The sequence below is a fragment of the Camelus ferus genome, chromosome 22 (genome assembly GCF_009834535.1).
Source record: "Camelus ferus isolate YT-003-E chromosome 22, BCGSAC_Cfer_1.0, whole genome shotgun sequence".
Classification (NCBI taxonomy): domain Eukaryota; kingdom Metazoa; phylum Chordata; class Mammalia; order Artiodactyla; family Camelidae; genus Camelus; species Camelus ferus.
The window spans coordinates 5,219,215-5,237,936 of record NC_045717.1 but is presented as its reverse complement, the minus strand read 5'-3'; the positions used below and the strand labels follow the sequence as shown (position 1 = coordinate 5,237,936).

At 37.8% G+C, this 18,722-nt stretch overlaps 1 protein-coding gene across 4 annotated transcripts in view; it reads left to right on the top strand.

Annotated features, from left to right (window-relative positions):
* Positions 1-18,722, top strand: part of CPEB4 (cytoplasmic polyadenylation element binding protein 4) — a 61,865-nt gene that overhangs the window by 12,880 nt on the left and 30,263 nt on the right. For 3 of the 4 annotated variants that reach the window (XM_006183435.3, XM_014558178.2, XM_006183433.2), the window contains exon 2: positions 5,883-5,964. In XM_006183435.3, the coding sequence (XP_006183497.1) occupies positions 5,883-5,964 (82 nt within the window). Of the gene's footprint in view, positions 1-5,882; positions 5,965-12,240; positions 12,308-18,722 lie in introns of those variants that run through there. The other variant, XM_032465076.1, reaches the window with a different exon arrangement.

The window sequence follows — 18,722 nt, the reverse complement described above, 5'->3', positions numbered from 1 at the left end:
TCTCAAATATAATAAGGCAGGAAACCAATAGAGGAGTGGTCATGGTGGTTGATTTCTTGAAGTTGAACTTGATTGTAATCTTTTTCCAATTAATGCATCTTAGACCTGGGAAGAGAGGGCTTTGTTTTGGGTTTTGAGAGCAAAGCCCTTCTCTTCATAAGGAAACCTTAAAATGGCTGGTGTAGACTATTTAAGCTGGACTGCATCACAGCTGTCAACCAGGATGTAAGTTACAAATCACACCCCCAAGTATCTAATGATGTTAACCTGTGGAATGGAATTGCTTAACTCAGTGGTTCTCCAAGTGTGGTCCCTGGCTTCACTTGTAAACTTGTTAGAAATGTGAATTCTTGGGTCCTACCCAGACCTACTGAATGAGAGACTTCAGGGGTTGACCCAGTAGTCTATGTTCTGATGGGACCTCCAGATGGCTCTGATGTACTCTTAAATAGGAGAAACACCAGCTTATATTATCCATCTGGATGTTTAAGAAAAAGAAAAAGTTATGAAATAATAATTTTGGTTTGTAGCATAGTTGCAATCTAGTTGTTCATCCTGACAGTGATAGACCATCAGGTTCCTGTGCTGCTTTTGGCTGCTTCTGGGATGTTAAATAAAAAGCCATGTCATCAATTCTATGCTGATGTAGCTATTTTGCCGTGGCAGTCAGGATTATTCAGATATATTAAAAGGACAGGTCCTACTCTGTGAAACACTAATTTGCTTTGTCAGAAGTTTATTTTTATCAACTTTGATTTTCATAGCATCTTGTGTGGTTTTTCCCTTAGACATTGTCCTGTGAAGTAGAGATGACAGAAACTGAAACCAACCAGTTACTGACCTGTAACTCAATATATTTAGTATAACAATTAAGATTACAAAATAAAAAGAGATCTAGGCACAGTTGTAATCAAGTTTGCTTTGCTGAGCCTTGGAAATAATTGGTGGTCTTTTATTTTTATTGATAATTATTAAGTGTACATGTTCTAGAATCAGAAGGTCTTGGTTCAAATTCTGCCTTCTCCACTTACCTGACATTAATAAACTTACTTAATCACTTTACTTTCTTCATCTGTGAAATGGGATAACTGAACACTTCATTGTATAGGCTTTTTGTGAGGAGTAAATGCGATTGTGCATGTAAGGCATTAGAGCTTGATACATGTTAGCTGCCTGATATTATTGTAACTATTACTGCCACTTCAGTTCCTGTGGTTGGCTGCAGTTAATCTAGAGATGCGTTTGTGTTAGGTCTCTAATCTGTGTACCACTATCTGTCATCTCAATAGGAAGAAGGAAGATACAGCTTCTCTATCTCTTCTTACGTTTTAAGTATCTCTGATATTATCCTATGTTACTCTTATGCATACATTTTGTTCTTTTGTTTTATTGAGTAATAATTGAGTGCCTACTGTTTGCTAGCTGCTAGCCAGCATGTTCCTGCCCCCAGGACCCTTATGGCAGAGTGTCTTGTTTATTCTAATTTATATCTTAATGAGTGTGGTATTTTGACTACCATGACCATTACTTTACCCAAGGAAGCACCACCTACTTTGGAGTGAAACTTGAGCTTGAATCTTGGTGAAGCTGCTGAACTGCGCGGTAACATACCTGTGCAGTGAACTGTGGATTTTCCCCAGTCTTGATTGTTATCATTAAAACGAGAATAATGCAGTCTAACTTATAAGGTTTGAAGATTAATTAGGACAGTATTTAAAAGGCACCTAGAATAATGTCAGGTGCTTAGTGGATGCTCAGTGAAGGGCAGCTGCACTTTTCTCTTTTTCCTCCCTGTACGCTGCCGAGAGAGACTGGCAATGATAGCTTGGAGCAAATAGAGTTGTCACTGGCTTTTGCTTTATCATAGATTCCTTGGACTTTTATCTGAAATCAGAATATCCTGCTTCAACAAATTATTTTAAGTAACTTTTTTGGAAAAAGCTCGATATTTTGCATTTGTGAATAGCTTAATGAAAATGGAGTGACTATCCTTTTAAGACTCCAAGACATCATTTTCTTATTAATCTGTCATTGACCCCACCTTTTTGTGGGCAAGAAGTGATAAACTTTGGTTAGTCATTGCCCTTCACATTTTTGGTTGCTGCCATACTCAATCAGAACTTAAACTGCAAATCTTGAAGAGCATAGACCATCTTAGAATGTCAGAAAGCTAGAATATAAATAAATGTATTATGGAGCTAGGAAAGGAACATTAGAGATCTAATCAAACTCCCTTTTCGGATCAGCAAAGAGGTCTAGAGGATGAACGTGCCCAGGTTCACAAGACACGCCGGACTTCCTGGTGTCTAAGGCTCGTTTCCACTGATGCTTACCTTCATATCTTGGTCATCAGCTCAAGTTCCATTAAGAAGAGCTGTCACTTAACAAGATTTCTATTTCATAGTTAGTTTACTTTCCGGGAAATGGATACTAGAAAATAGATAAGTGGTTATGATATTTGGCCCAATTAGCAAGCCAAAAAGGTAAGACTGAAGAGTGAAATACAGAGATCAAAGCACTCTTGATTTGATACTTTGGTTGTTGGGCAGGAAAACCAGCATTGTTTGTGCTGTTCTTATTCCTTGGATTTATTTGTGTCTGTACACCTCTGTCTACTTCTTAATGGCACAGACATTTATATTTCAGTCCTTTTAAAAAAAATGGTTACTTTAAATGGACAGATCAGTGAGGGAGTAATCAGAATGATAAACTTTGGACCCTCTCTGGGAACAGAATGCTTACTTGACAAAATATGTGGCTTTGAACTCTTTAAATTGCCACAGCGTGTTAAGAAACAAAGTGATATACAAATGTAAAGGAGTTTGTAATGATCATATTTACAAATAAGGTTGGATTATGGGGAGGAGTACATATTAGACCGGAGTTGGCAAAAATGTGGTACTTGTGCCATTGGGTCTTATATCTTGCATGTAGTCATCCTTGTTGATCCGTTGAAACACTGTTTTCTTCTAATTCATACAGAGCCAGGAGATTCTTGTCAACGCATTGCATCTGAGAGTCAGTACCAGTTGATCAGAGTTTGTATATTGGTATTTGTTTGTCATCCTTGTATAACATTGTGACAAATGAAAGCTAGTATACGTGTGAAAAGGGTTTTTTTTTTCACTTCTTAATCCCACAAAGCATTACCAAAATTTTAAATATTCATTTAGGGTTTTAGTTTCAAGGTACTCTACCAGTTAGAAGTCAGTGGTGGTTATTTTCGCAAAAGTCTTTACCTTCTAGGCAATAGCCTGCGTGAGGGTGTGAGTATGAAGTGGCTTTGCTAAATTCCAATAACACATTTAGAAACTTATAGGTGAAAAAGCTGCTTCTTTACTTACTGGAAACAGCTGTCATAAAACAAACCAAACAAAAAACACTGTGTGTAATATTCCTCATCAACTGATTCTCTGTGGTGCTCTTGTCATTCAGTGATTGGCAAAATGCAAGTTCTGGAACTTGAAAGGTTGTTTCCTACTTTAGTTTCACTGAAAAAAAAAAATAGTAGGCTGAGGTCTTTTTCTCCATCTCTCCCCCCGCCCCCACCACCATCGCAGTTACTTTGAACAAAAAACCCCTACAATTCTATAGCCAGAAAGGGGATGTATAAAAACAAGCCTGTAAGATAAGGACATAGGAGAAAAGAAATATTTTAAACACTTAAAAATTACTTGAAAGAATTCATTCATTAAGCAAACACATGCATGCTTTCTAACCTGCCGGCTCCTGTGTGAGGCACAGTGATAGAGATACATCGAACGAGGCTTTTCAGCCTGTTTTGCATCATGGCACATATAGAAAATGATCATATTGAAACAGAAATCATCTGCCAGGGACTTCCTACCACAGCAGGCCCCCTGGGCAGTCCTGTGGCTCGAAGAGATGAGCATCTCGGCACACCATCACCCTTTGGAGTTACAGACATTGGGAACATTTGATGGAAGACATACTTCCTACCCTTGAGAAACTGACAGTCAGAGGACACAGGCAAGTGAGCAGACACTGAGAATTAGTGCCTCCGAGACTGGTTTTGTGTTGGAGATAGAGACAGTGGCTGGCCTGATTATGAGTGTGGTTCATAGGATGCTGAAGGGCGGACACATCCAGCTACTGCAGAATGAGATAGTGGAATTTTATTTTAACCTTTTTCTTAAGTTATGCGTCAAATTCACTTTGCTTCCAAAGGAATACGCAGTGAAGTTTTGATTTTATTCAGTGCTTGAGATGAGGAAGGATAAAAACAGAAGAGTTTTTTCTTTTTGTGAACACTAACCCTTAGAAATTCTCATTCTGACCACCTGACCGCCTGCCTCCCTATAGACCTTGTCGAGAAGATGAGGGTAATGAGGAAAGAATCAGGAGGAAAGGTGGGAAAGATATTCTGGAGGAGCCATACCAGTTGGGAGCAGAATAGCATCTTAAGGCACTTACTCCCCATCCCATCTTCATCCCCTGCCACACTAGGGGAGAAAACCTGTAATACTTCCTGCTTAAAATATTGGATTATATCCCAATATAACTGCCCTTGGACTCCGCAGTTTGCAGAAGTTTAAGAAAATTTTGTATCATAAAACAATTCAGTGAACATTACTGACTATCTGTGTGGTGGGGTGGGGTAGGGGGGAGTGGTGCCTATTTCAAGGAAAATAATAGTACAGGGTGAGTAGTGTTACAGAAGGACAAAGGAGAGATGTCAGGGTGATCAAAAGATGCTCTTGAGTGGAGGACAAGCTCTGTCAACCTGAAAGTTCTAGAGGTAAGCTAGGAAGCTGGAAAAGTGAGATCCCGACAAGCTTAAAAAGGGGGGGATACAATTAGGTGAATTCTTTGAAAAAGCCAAAGCTTTGAATTAAAAACTAATGAGAGGCTGGGGAGGGTACAGCTCAGTGATAGAGTGCGTGCTTAGCATGCACGAGGTCCTAGGTTCAATCCCTAGTACCTCTGTTAAAAAAATACAATAAAATAAATAAACCTAATTACCTACCCCCCAAAAAAATTTAATAAAAATAAAATTTTAAAAATATAATGAGAGAAAATTGAATTGAAGAGAAGTTTATGAAATTGTGCTCATCACATTCCTTTAGCAGCCCCCTTTTCTTTAACACCCTTGCTGTGGTGTCTGTATGTAGATGTGTTTATTCTTAAGGTGGGCCAGAAATGTGTACTACTGCTTCCCCTTTGGTATTTAATTTGAAAATGTTTTCATCTACGTTCCACTAACAAGCTAAACTTTAATTTTAGTTCTCTCTTGTACTTTTCATCCTGAAGAATGCCTCAGCGCTTGGAGGGTTGTGTCTTTTCAGATTCCTCACCCACTAGTGACATGCATTTTGTTAACCAGGGTTTAGACCAGCAATGTTCTCTACTCCCTGTCTGCCTTTTAATTTGAAGGGCAGAAAACTCAAGAATACTTTGCCATTCAGTGGTCTTACAGACATTGGATGACTATTTTCAGATCTTGGCCTAAGAGTAAATATAGCTGTTCTGAAAAGCACGTGTAGACGTCACCTTAGTAAATGACGGCTGGAACACATTACTGCAGTCTTAAGTGGCAGAGAAAGATTACAAATTTTATTTTTACCTTTGTGTAATGTTCTTAACCGGATAGAAATTAGTTTGTTTTTGCTTTGTTCATAAAAGTATTGCTTTAACTGAAATTATTATTAAAATCAAATCAGTCTTTGCTGAGCACTGGGTACTTATTTTGTGGTTTTTGGTGTTTCGTAAGTGTTAAAAATAAAATGTAGTAATTATGTGCCTTACACGGGAGGGAGGAAAATTGCCACTTTTTGATCTTTGTCCCATCAAATGCAGCTTATTGTCCTCTTTTATAATTAAATGCTATTTTAAAAGTGGTCTGTGGCTGTTTGTGTTTACAGGATCGCCCCAGGACATTTGACATGCACTCACTGGAGAGTTCACTCATTGACATAATGAGAGCTGAAAATGATTCGATTAAAGGTAATTTTCAAAATGTAACTATTTGATTTTAGTAAATATTTTAAAATTTGTATTATCTATGTAATATGATGGGCAATATGGCAGATACTATAGGTTCCTATTTTGTATCCAGTCAGTTCCATCATTATATACATGTACCTCTTCCTGTTAAAAAAAAAATCAAGCATTTGATACCCACTGTCGGCCCTTCACAATAAAAACAGCTAAGGGAACTACAAGAGTGCTAATTGCTAAGGGATGGCGGTTAACTGGGAAGATGGGAACGATTCTCCTAATTTTTTTTAATATCTTAGGCAAAACCTGGTTAGTGCCTCAAACGTTTATGTCTGTCCACCTATGACAGTGACAATGTGCTAGGAAGAGTTCAAATGTTGACAGATTTTTTTTTTTAACCTAGTTTCACATTTTAAGAAATGGCCGACAGTTTCAAAGTTAAAATGAAGCTTTGTAGTTCTTGAAATATTTTTTATGTATATTATGTTAAAAAAAACAGTGTTACTCCTACTTGGATTCTGGTCTCACTTCTTTTACCTTGAATATGATATTGCAGTTTGACTAGGCCTCAGTTTCTTCCTCTTTAGAATAAAGGACTTAGAACCACTCTTATAATAAAGGCCTTAATAATGGGGAGCTTTAAAAATAAAATACGGATGTCTGGGCCCCCAGACATCCCAGGTGTGGGGTGGGGCTTATGTTATTTCTTAATGTCTCAGGTGATGTTCATGTGTACCCAGAGTTGAGAATGACCAGATTTGATGTTCTCCAAGGGCCCTTCTAGCTCTGATTTTGTGAAAAATATCCTACAAAATGAAATACTATTCTGCACAAAAATATCATTTTACTAGACTGCAGGGTTTTTTTTTTTTTTTTTAAGAAATTTGGGTTGTTTAGTGTATTTCATCATCCCACTTAAGTTGTTTGTTCATTCATTCAACGTTTTTGAGCCTGCTTTGTGCCAGCACAGCTTTGCACTGGGGTTCAAAGTGGCGAAGAGCCTGTCGCTTCAAGTGGTAACCAGCTTAACCCAGTTCCCTTTGAGTTCGGTTTGTCTTATTACTAGTGCAGTAAAACTAACAGCCCAATGATAGTCATTTTTTAATGAGGAGTTTTTTGAGGTCTGGAGAGATGAAAAATAATATGTGAAAAAAATATGCATCCATCTGATGAACTAATTTTGAAATAGGATTATTTTGAAGGTCTTTACCGAATTCCTTAGGGAATTCTGACGGACTCTAATCCGGTTGCATACTTTGTTTTGAGGAAAGATGATCTCTCAGAATTGGCTTTATTTTTGCCACTTCTTAGCACTCTGACTTTGGGTCCTTCAGCCTGTTTGACCCTTTGTTTTCCCATAAGAAAAATGAGGAGAGTCTAAGGCCCTCTCTAGCACCAGAGAAGCTGCACACTCTTCTTCTAGAATTATGTACGGTAGCATTTCTCAGTGATGGTAAAAATCATTGTTAAGTACTGTAATGGCTGCTATCTCCCTCCCCTCCCCCACCTTCTGATTTCACCCCGCTCCATCCCTACCTCCCATTTCCAGCCCTTCTCCACTCAGGGTCCAGCCCTTACCAGCCTGGCTCAACCCAGCCATCTAGTCGAACTCTTTGGAGGGTACGCGCACTCGGAAATAAAGTAGCTAATGGAGAAATCTGAATGAGGCCTGTGGATTGCACCAGGGTCACTTTCCTGGTTGTGCGCTGTAGTTATGTAAGCTGCTCCCCGCTGGGGACCCTGGATGAGGATACACAGGATCCCCCTGTACTACTTTTTGTAATTTGCTGTGAATCTTTGATTGTTTCAGAATTAAAAGTGAAGTACAAAAAAGGTTTCTAAAGGACATTTTTTTTCCTTTAATGTATTTGATTATTTCAGCACCTTTTTTTTTTTTTTTTGAGAGCCTCTTATGTACTAGATTCTAGGGGTGATAATTAGAACTCACTTTCATGATAAGTGCCTATGTCTTTTCTCTGACAAAAGAAAGCAGATATAAAAGCAGCAGGTATGGACACTTTATTATGTGATGCTTCTAAGAAGTAAACCCCTAACTAGTACTTATATAAGAGTTTGCACACATTATTCTAATAGGATTAACTGTATTTCCTTGGCTTCTCAGATGCAGTCAGGACAACTCTCTCACGTTTATTTCTTCTCTCCTAGTTTGCTAAATGGCTCATTGTGTAAACTTCTGCCTTTATTCTGTGTTCCCATTTTAATTTTTTCTTACCAATTTTTACCTACGTTAGTTTTCTTTAGGCTGACTCTGTAGAGATAATCAAAAGTTAAGCCTGGTGACAGGAAAAATTTAAATCTGATTGACCTAGTGTGGGAATACAGAGGTTTTGTAAAATTGTGGCTTGTAAGAAGTGTGGCAGAGTGGAAAGAACATGGGTTTTGGAGTCAGATAAACTTGGATTTAAATTGCCATTCTGTGTGTGAGGTTGTGAGGATTAAATGATGTGATGTGTCTGTGAAATCCAGCATACTGCCTAGTTCACTGAGAAGACAATAAATAGTATCGATTATTACTAAAAATCTATTAAGTATGTTTTCATGCTTATCAAATGAGAAAATCAATTTCAATTTAAGTGCCAAGGTGACTGAAGCATAGTAAATGAATTTTGTGTATTTTTTCCTTCTAAGAGCAATAAAGAATTCACAGATGAGTTCATGGTCCTAAAATACCAGACTCTACTTAGGTTTGATCTTTTTTTTTTTAAACCAGGATGCTGCCCTTTCTACCTTTGTAGTCCGTCACTTCCAAACTGCAGTTTGCTCAGACGAATACGAATAGTTTATTTTTTTTGTCAAACTCTCTTCTGATTTAAAGAGCTGTTTTTAAGAAAACTGTGTTTGATTTCAACAGTGGTTCTATTGTGAGATTTTGTTAAAAGGTGAAAATAAAAGTTGAATATCTTAAAAAACATAACGCACTGTCCTTTTAAAATAAGTATATAAAACTGCCTCTCTTCTGTAAAAATGAATAAGTAGCCTTTTCATGTGCTCTGCTTCCTTAGAAATATAGAAAACAGAAAATGGGCCTTATTTCTTTAAGTCTAGTAGAGAATAATATGCCTCTTAGAAAAAAAGTATAAAAAATTAGATTAATTTGAAAATCGTTTTAAAAAACTATCATATGGAGGCAGATTTTTTATTTTGGTTCCTTTTCCCATAAAAATCATTTTATAAAATATATTTTGAATGACCTTATTTATTTTTAATTTTCATTTGCAATTCCTAATAGATAGTTTGTGTGTATATGTTTAAATAATAAAGCCTAAAATTGAAATAAGAACTACCAATTGAATGAATTGGTAAGGATGTATTATTTATTTAAATTAAAAAAAAAACACAATTGAATTTGCCTCTTCTTTTGGGGAAAAAAAAAACTTCCTTAATTTAGTAGATTTAAAATTATTTTTGCCATCAACTAACAAGACGTTAATATGCCTAGGAACTTTCAAATATAATTTTTGAGTTTCTTTATGAGTGTGCTGTTCGATGCCAACTGGCTTGTTTAGAAACTTTTAATCTTTTTTTTTCCTTTAAGAAATGTACAAAAGGAGTAGCTAGCCTTCATTTCATAATTTACATTAGTTTTTTTTTTTTTACAGTTTATTTAAAAATAGTTTTTCTAAGAATTTTAAGGCTGCTATCATTTTCTGCATGTGCAGAGGTTTACCTCTTTGAGAGGAAAAGGGGTCCTCCCTGTCCCTTATCTCCATGTCCTTTCACTGATCAGCTGGCATGTCTCTAAGTTATTTTTATCCACGAAATTATGTATTGCCTCCTCCATAACTAACACCAGTTCTTCCCCAGAGACCGATTGCATTTTCTTCACTACACACCCAGTTTCGTAAACTAAGAGCCTGAGCTGCAGACTTATTTTTGAATTTTGATCTCCGAGGTGGTAGCTTGCGCGTAGCTACAATAATTAATTCGTCTCATCAAGAGTTTTATTCATCTGGAAAGAAAAATCTTTTACTGTTGTAGATACTGAGATGATTATTTGGGGAATATTGTAACTTACTGTTATTTGTTTTTTTTCTTTTCCTCACCTGTGAAGTTGGTACGTATTGTTTAGAAATGAAGCAGTGTGAAATAGATTAAAACCACATGCGATGTATCTGTTTTCAGGCTTCTGAAGCATAGTTTGGACATAGTGAAATAGAGATTTCATGAAGCGGTATTACATTCAGTGTACAGTAGGAGAGACCTCTGAAAATTAAGGAGCCTTTTTTTTTTTCTTTCCTGTATGTGAAGGGAATAAAGGAATATGGGTATAAACCAGGACGCAGTAGTTCATGGAATGGAAGCAGAAGGAGAGGGCAGAGGAATCAACTGACAAAAACTAGTCCTTGAAAATCATCAGATGTCAGACAGAGTAGAGCAATCCAGTTTCATAATAAGAGATTGAGTATTTTAAATCCTATATATGAAAACCATTTACTATCCAATTAGCTTCATTTCACTAGAAAGCCAAACGAGACAGCAAAATTATTGGGAGAACAAAGGCAATCTGTAAATTGTCAAAATATTATAGAGTTCTTCAGATATTAATTAACTAAATTACGAATCAGAATATCATCTAATTTTTCCAGAGAATATTGGGAAATTAGAGTCCCTTACGCTTCATATTGTTATAGAATATGTCTTGCTTCCAATTTTTGGAAGGAGGAGCTCAACATATCCACCCTGCTCTGAGTTTCAGGCATTTTAAATACTTAATTTGCATGTGGGCAATGATGATTGCATTCAGAAATGCAGCTTGTTTAAAGTGCCAGTCTTTTACTTATTCCCATGGTGCCCAAGAAACCTGTTGCATATGTTGAGTGAGCAGTGGGAGTGTGTTACACGGTTAGACATTACTGCCTTACTTCATGCATTCATTTAATAAGAATTTATTTTTAAGAGCTGGATCAACTCCAGAAATGCTATGTATTTGATTCCTGACTGCTGAAGGTGTTTGTGACCTTGCATTTTAAAATACTTCTGCGATTTTTTGTTTATCTACACATTAAATTAGGGGGCCCGTCCCCCACTATTTTTCATTGCTGTGAATTTGTTTGAAACAAATGCTTAAATGAGTGGGTAAGTGCTGATTCCATCTGTGCCTCTTTTCTTTGTTGCTAAGCAAAAGAATTTATAATAATCTCTCTAGAAGAAAATCACGAAACTCAGTTGAAAGTTTAGTACACAAAGCCAGTTTTGTTAATTTTATGTAAGATTTTTTTATGGCACGGTGAGAGAGTGAGCCACTGTTGGGATGACTGACTAAATTATGTATCTTTATAGTAGCAGGAGGAATGAAGTTAGTGCTACTTGAAAAAGATACCATAAATGATAACCAAAAAGCCTTAAATTTTCCTTTGACCCACTAGTTATCTTAATATTCCTCCACTCCGAATTGCAGTCAGGTAGTTCTCTACAAGAACAGATGTTGTATACTGATACAGATGTTTTCAAACAGATACCGTATACTGACTTTATGTACACTGAGATAGCTCTGGAAACCATGAGCGTTACTGAAAACAGGGCTAAGTTTTAACATCATTCAGTTATAAATTTGAATTTCAAAGTAAATACAGTTTTAAAGAAACCAAAGGAACTTACACTAAAATAAACTCTGTTGCTATAGTATTAAAACAATTGATTTAAAATGGTGGTGGGGGGAGTATATAATTTCTTCCAGTATTTAGACTTTTTCTATTTAAACCAGTTTGCCTGAGGCAATTTAAGAATATACAACTATGCACTACTCTGCACCCCCCCCCATCACCTTTTTAAAAGATCAGATGGACATTTTCCTTTAAAGGATATCTGGTGGGGCATGATACAAAGTACCATAAAGACGACATGGAAAATGCAAACAGCTGAATTTTACTTGGATTCAGAATCACATTTCTCCTTCCAGGCAAATTACCATTACGTGGTCTTCTGGTAAATGGAGGGATCTTTAAATATTACAAGATTCAGGGTCCTCCAGGCAGCTCCCCGCAAACCGGGCTGGAGCTTTCCTGAACTCGGCTGGTTCTTTCTGGCTCTGTTTGGGTGATACCAAGTAATTCAAAGCAGCATCGCAGGGGAGCGGCTGAGGTCCCTGGGGAGCAGAAAATTGCTTTAGTCCTAGAAGCCTCAGGAGTAATGGAGTAAGGCACATAGCAAAGAGAACCACTTCAGCTTGGCCGCAGTGAACTTCGCGCGTGGCTATTTAGAAGTGAAGTGGTTTCCTCCCCTCTTGCGCTCCCCCTTCCCTGACTGAGGAGATGGAACATCCTAACAGTTCCTCTCTCTTGCTTGGCTTAGCTGTGCGGCAGGATGGGACCTGGGCTTCTGTGTTGAGGTAACTTCCTTTGTGAGGACTAGAGGGCAATGGAGTGGGGCAGGTTTGTCTTTGCATCACCGGCGCGGGGTGTATTCTTAGTTCTGACCCACTGCCTCGTTTCTGGGTTAGTGTCGGTCAGGATTCGGTGGATCCCTCACTGCACTGTGTGTGTTGTACCCAGAGCTTACAGAGATGTGGATTTCAAACTGCGTGATTGTACTTTTCCAGGTGGAGGACTGCTGTTGTTTTTGGGTTTGTTTTGTTTTGTTTTTGTTTTGTTTTTCAAGGGGAGGAGGGAAAAGGGAAGTGCCGGGGAGGCCAAAATGTGGTCCTTGTCAACACTGATGTGCTCGTAGCATTGGGCTGAAGTCTTCCTTACTCTGAACTGAAACCTGCTCGGTTCATACTAAAGGCTCCTTGTGCCTTGGCCAGATCCCCATCTGCCCGTTTTTTCTATAATATGTACTGGTAAGTACAAAGTAGTGATCCTCTGTCCTCTACCCTCCATGTGTGTGGGGTGTAATATTGACCCTTGTTCTTACTTGTTCTGAAAATCCTATAAGCAGTTGTCACAAAGGGGGAGTTTGTCTTATGTCATCCGTGATGTGAGTCCATAATTACTCAAGCAGTCTCCTTATCTTAATCCTGAACATTTGAGCATGAAGGATCTTACTTAAATCCATGAAAACGGAATAGACATCTTAAAACATTGTTACAACTCTGCTATCACCTGGGTGAGAGGTGAGGGTAAAGTGGGGCAGAGGGAAAGGTGACAGGAAACTTTTTATTTTATTAGAAGATTAAAGAGGCTAAACATTTCTTCCAAAGATTCTTTGAAGTCATTAACTTTTTTTCCTCTTTACAGTTGTATTAAGGCTTACATATTTTATGGCTGTTGTGACGTAATTTTGTTTGATTCACATTCAGGGCCGGGATTGGTAAAGGAATAAACTATGTGTGACAGTTAACGCTTGGAAATACCAAATCAGAAGACAAGCAGCAGCCAGGTAGCAAATTAACAGGGGCTTTTCTGTAATCTACATTGTCACATTAAGTATTATGTACAATTTAAGGATAGGTATTACCATCTGGACAAACTAATATTTTCCATTCAGAAATGAAATCTGAACAACGTTTAAGTAGTAAAAGTTCTCAGACTTTGTCAACAATGTGTCTGTGTTAAATATTAGGGACCTCCCTACAGTTTAAAAAAGTAGAAAGAGGTCCACCTAGAACATTTGTAAAGATCCGTTTTATTCATGCACCACATCCAAATTAATAATAGTATCTTGTACCTTCTGATAGTGTCACTTAATATATTTCTGTTAGTTCCTTCTATATAAAATTCTGTAGAGAGGTGACTTGCTGTTTCATTTCCTGACAGCTGTTAAAACAGCCCTATATGCTAATAATGTGCATAATGAAAACCCTTTTGATTATGGAGTAATACAATGGGGAATTCTCTGTGAAGGGCTAAGACTTTCCTCGATCATGTTATATAACCCTGGAGTACGTCCTTTGCTGACTTTGAGGGTGGGGAAGCAATGCTGCTTGATTCATAGTCATAAAAATATCCAGGATTCTCTTTCCATTCAGTTTAGCTACAGGAAGGATGGAACAGTTGCATAATTGTGCCGCAAAATTATTTTTTCCTGACATGCATGGAATTTCTACTTGAATATTGTGTGCAGCTGATTCATTTATCAGCTGTTGTATATGCCTGGTTTGTGAATTTCTCTATTCACTGCTCTATTTTTTTGCCCTCATGTTGCCACTATCCTCCATCCTAAAGTTAAAAGAGGGGAAGGAGAAAAGAAAAAACAAAAACAAAAACAAAAACAAAAACGGCAAATTTGTTGCTGTTCAGCAGTAAAAAAATTGCAAAAGGAATACTTTTAAACTAGTTTTAAACTATTTACTACTTTTCAAATCAGATACTGAGATGGCCAGACTGCCTCTGGGCTTCGCTATTTTGTCTAATAGACTGATTCTGAATTCAGCCCTACACCAGTGCACTCCGTTCTAAAAGCAAGGCTTTGTTTTATTCTGGATATTACCTGGTAACCGGTCAGTTAAGAACATTAATGGAACTCTGAAGGGAAAGCAGTTCCATAATCTCTTTGGAATCCATTTGGGCTGATGCCAGTTGCTATATATCGGGAAAGAGAAGGAGGAATCTACCAATTAGAGGACCCTTTTTTAATTCATGAGAAACCGACAATAAAATGCAGATCTTCATTCTGAAGAGTAGCCATGATTAATTGAAGTATGGAGAACCTAAAATGAAAAAAAAATCTAACTTGTACTGGCTATGATATTCCAAATAATAAATGCCTGGTATGATTAATTAAACAGATTTAAATCAGCCACTTGCTCTTTATTGTAAATAATCAGACGTTGTTAGCTTCTAATACATTTTCCCAAATTGTAAGACAAAAAAAAGAGAAGAGTTTAGGATTGTTATTAAAACCTGGTTTTGCCATTAGCAGTTACATGGCTTAAGAGGGTCACTTCCCTCTAGATCTTGGTTGCCTCACCTGTAAATGGATGGATTGAACTTAGTGATCTTTAAATAACCATCAGCAATTCTATACAGTCTCTGGCATGGTATTCCTAAGTGACAAAACGGAAGGTTTTCGGGTTTAATGATGGAAAGTAGCGTGTGGACTTCATGTGACTTGGGTGTGGTGGCAGCATTTCTATTGAATAGCTGGCAAGAAGGGCTATCACCAGAAATCAATCAAATGCATTCAGCTGAGTGAAGGTTTTGTTTCTAGACTGCATCTTTCTGTTTTGAGGTAGGCCTAAAAATACTGTGTTCAGGAAGCAGTTGTTTAAATTTGGCCTTACGTAATGTTTCTGTTCTCCATTTGTGGACCACAGGGCCTCTTCTGCCGTGGGAATTATTTGATGGGGTCTGTGAACCTATCAGAACCAAGCATTCCAGTTAGGTGATAGGTTTGTCATGTATATGTGCATGATCATCCTTCCAAATGCGCGAGGATGCTGATGTAATACGATTAAAATACATTTGCAAGTGTTGCTGAATTCACAGTAGCCTTTTATTATTAAGGTTTTTTGTTGTGGTTGTTTACTTGTAGCATCTCCTGAAGTGGGGCATGCGGGCTTCAGTTGTTATGATGGGGAGCCTCTGGGAAGTGTCTTCAAAAGAGGTCTTAATATTTATACAAGATTATGAAACACTGCTGTAGAGAATTTCTCTAATTGTTCTGCTTGAAACTCCTGCCATTAGAATGTTCCCCAATACCAAAAAGAATGGAACAAAAAAGGGAATTTAATAGAGGAAATGGTGGGGAAGTAGACAGAGAAGAGTGAGCTGTCGCTTACCCTATCGGAGATTGTCATCTCCACCAAATGGCATCTTGGAACTTTGTCTCTGGCATCTGAAGCCATTTTTTTTTTTTTTTTTTTTTTTTGCCTTTGGAGGCATGGTTAGGAGTGTGAACTGTTTAGGCTTCATCCAGCACAATGCCAGGAGGCAGGGGGAGTCATGTGACAAGTGGGGTGCATCCTGGAGTTGGGTAATATGGCAGTCTCTGTTAGGAGGGGGAGATGGCCTTCTTCAAGTCACCTGGTTTGGAAGTGCCTTACATTTTAGCTTCTGCTTATATTCTGGTTCTACAGACATTTGAGCATATTCCATGACTAGGTATAGTCGGCCACAGGACGCATTTGATGCTGGTCAGCGTGTTTCTTTCTTGTGGTGGACCTGCTCAGCCTGTATAGATAGGAAGCAGTGTTAACAACCAGTGTGAAGTGAAAGGGCAGTTGCTTCTGAGACCATTTCTCTGGCTTTTATAAGAATATATGCCCCTTCTGAGAATTATCTTTTAACTTAAATCCTTACAGTAACCTTTCATGTGAGTTTTGTGATCTCTGATTTACAGTGGAAGAAACTGCATTTCAGAGAGATACAACAGCTTTTATAAAGTCATTCAACTAACTGGTGCCTAGAGGATCAAGATAGGATCACGTAGCCTCTGGCTTCTGGTTTAGTAGTTTAGGTACTTACTGTGTAGCTTTTAAGAGAGAAACAAACATTTAAAAAAAAAGTTTACCTTAGTATACTTTAGACAGAATGTAAGGCATTATGGTTCTTAATTTCTGTTTAGGAGACTGGGGACAGAATTTTAGATCTGTATTTTATCATAATCGTTCGTAAAAAACATTCAGATCTCACACCTGCTGGTTTCTTATTAAGGGCTGCCTTTTTGGGGGTGGAGATCAAAATAGAACCACCGAAGGAACTTTTCCAAGCTGGCTTATTTTTGCTGATTCTGATTCACCAGGGCTGTCATGGGACTGAAGCATCTGTATTCCTGAAGTGATTCAGATGCGCTGCTCTCCCTCCTCACCCCCGCCCTCACTCCGCTTTGAGAAGCACTTTGGATACATACGGAAAGTCTAAAGCGAGGGGAGGCCGTTCATAAGACAAATACATATCAGGCATATACTGTGCGCCAAGCACTATTTTAGGCTGTTGGAATATATCAGAAATAAAAACTAAGACTCTTGGCCTCATGCAGCTTATCCTCCAAATAATTTACAGACATCTTTGGGATGTCCTGTTTATTAGTTTTGAAGGGTAAAAGAGGAAGACTCAGTGCCTTGCGTATTGATAAAGGAAGTTAGGAACTGGGCCTTTGAGAAATAACAAAAGGTAGAAATTAGATTAGATACGAAATTCAAGCGCGATCTTCGTTAAGTTTCAGTAAAGTCATCAGCATTTATATTAAAGAAGTGATTAGAGTTGTTGGTTGGTATGCATGCAGAAAGCCCACTGCTGGCTCTGCTGATTGCTTTTTGGGGTTTGGACTTCAGTAACCAGTGTTAAGAGGGACTTTTCTCATCTCTAAAGTTCTCAGCCATTTGCAAGCAACTTAGCCTGTGGTCCATAGGGATTTCATAAGTTTGTCTTGATCTTCATGTCAGTACAAAAAGCCATTTCTCAAAAATCATCTTTACCTTGGGCCAGCTCTACAATTATTTTTGTTAACTATTTCTTTTAAAATGTGTCTCTTAAAACACAGGCTTCTCTTAATCAACTGTTTGCAAGGTGGGAGAATTTTAATTTACTGTCTTGGCTTTGTTTCTGGATTACTTAAAAGCTTTTCTACTATCCATTGGTCTGTTTTTCCACTTTTCTTTTCGTTATATTATTATTATTATTATTATTATTATTATTATTATTATTATTATTATTTTAACTGGCTTTGGCTGGTTTACTTTGGATTAAAAACTATGCCTAGTTTTTTTTACAGCTTAAAAAATTGCCATTAATCACTGGTATCATAACATCCTCTTAAGGCAAGTTATCTTGTTGCTCTGTCCTCTAAATGTAGCGTCCAGAGTCAGAAGGCCTTTGGCAGGGATAAAAATAGCCTTCCTGCTTGCTGGTTTGTTGTTAGGTTTACTGGCAGTAGGAAATCTTTTGAATTCCTTAATTGGGTCAGCTCTGTGCTGGTGTTTCTCTAGACATTCTCTTCTGCCTGAAATTCTTAGATGATTTTAGATCTTCCAACTTTGCACCTGCCCTGAGTTAGTCAAAGCAATCCTTCTTGTATATGAAACTTCCCTCAATCTGTAGAAACATATCCCACTGACTTTACTTATCTTAAAGGTAAATGTTCTTTTTTGTTTGTTTGTTTTGCCACTGTTACATTGTTTTTCAGCTATCATATCGCAATTGAAAAATTAAATCTGAGCTGTTGGTACAAAAGGAAGATCTTCCTTGGGTTTTATTAAAAGGAATATTTTAAAGTTGAATTTTCGAAGTTTTCATTTCCTAAAATACTTCTGCTACTTTGCCAGTTTGGCTACCATAAAAGTAAAGAGGTTTTTTTCTCTTCTCTCCCCTAGAGAAGAATGAGATCCTCGTTTGTAACTAAGAACATTAGCAAACTCTCATTTCTCTGAAGCTGAGAAATCCCCCAGTTGGCCACTCCCTTCTCCACGGTTCCAGTTTGGGTCTTATTTGGCTAAGAGGAATCCTTCCTCTTTCTTTCTCTCACAAGTGGAAGATTGTTGATTACCTCTGGCTTACAGTTGGTGAGGGGATGGGAATTAATATTCATTGAGCACATACTCCAGACTGGGGGACTTTTCTGGGCGTTCTGTAGAAATTATCTCATGAGTTTCTCACATGTCAATAGAAATATCTTTTACTGAAGTTAAGAGAAACTAAGTAATCTGGCCTAGCTCACAAAATGGGATTGGCCCAGTTCTACCCTTTTCACTGCGTGTTCCATGGCAGAGAGACCACCAGTTGCTGACTTTGTTTCAGTCACTCATTCAAAAGCTATTTATTGACCATCTTTCTCTGCTTTAAGCTCTGGGATGCAAGACCCAAAATCTGTCCTCAAATATTTTGTTGCCCTAGAGGAACAGAGTTTAGAAACAGGTGATTTAAATA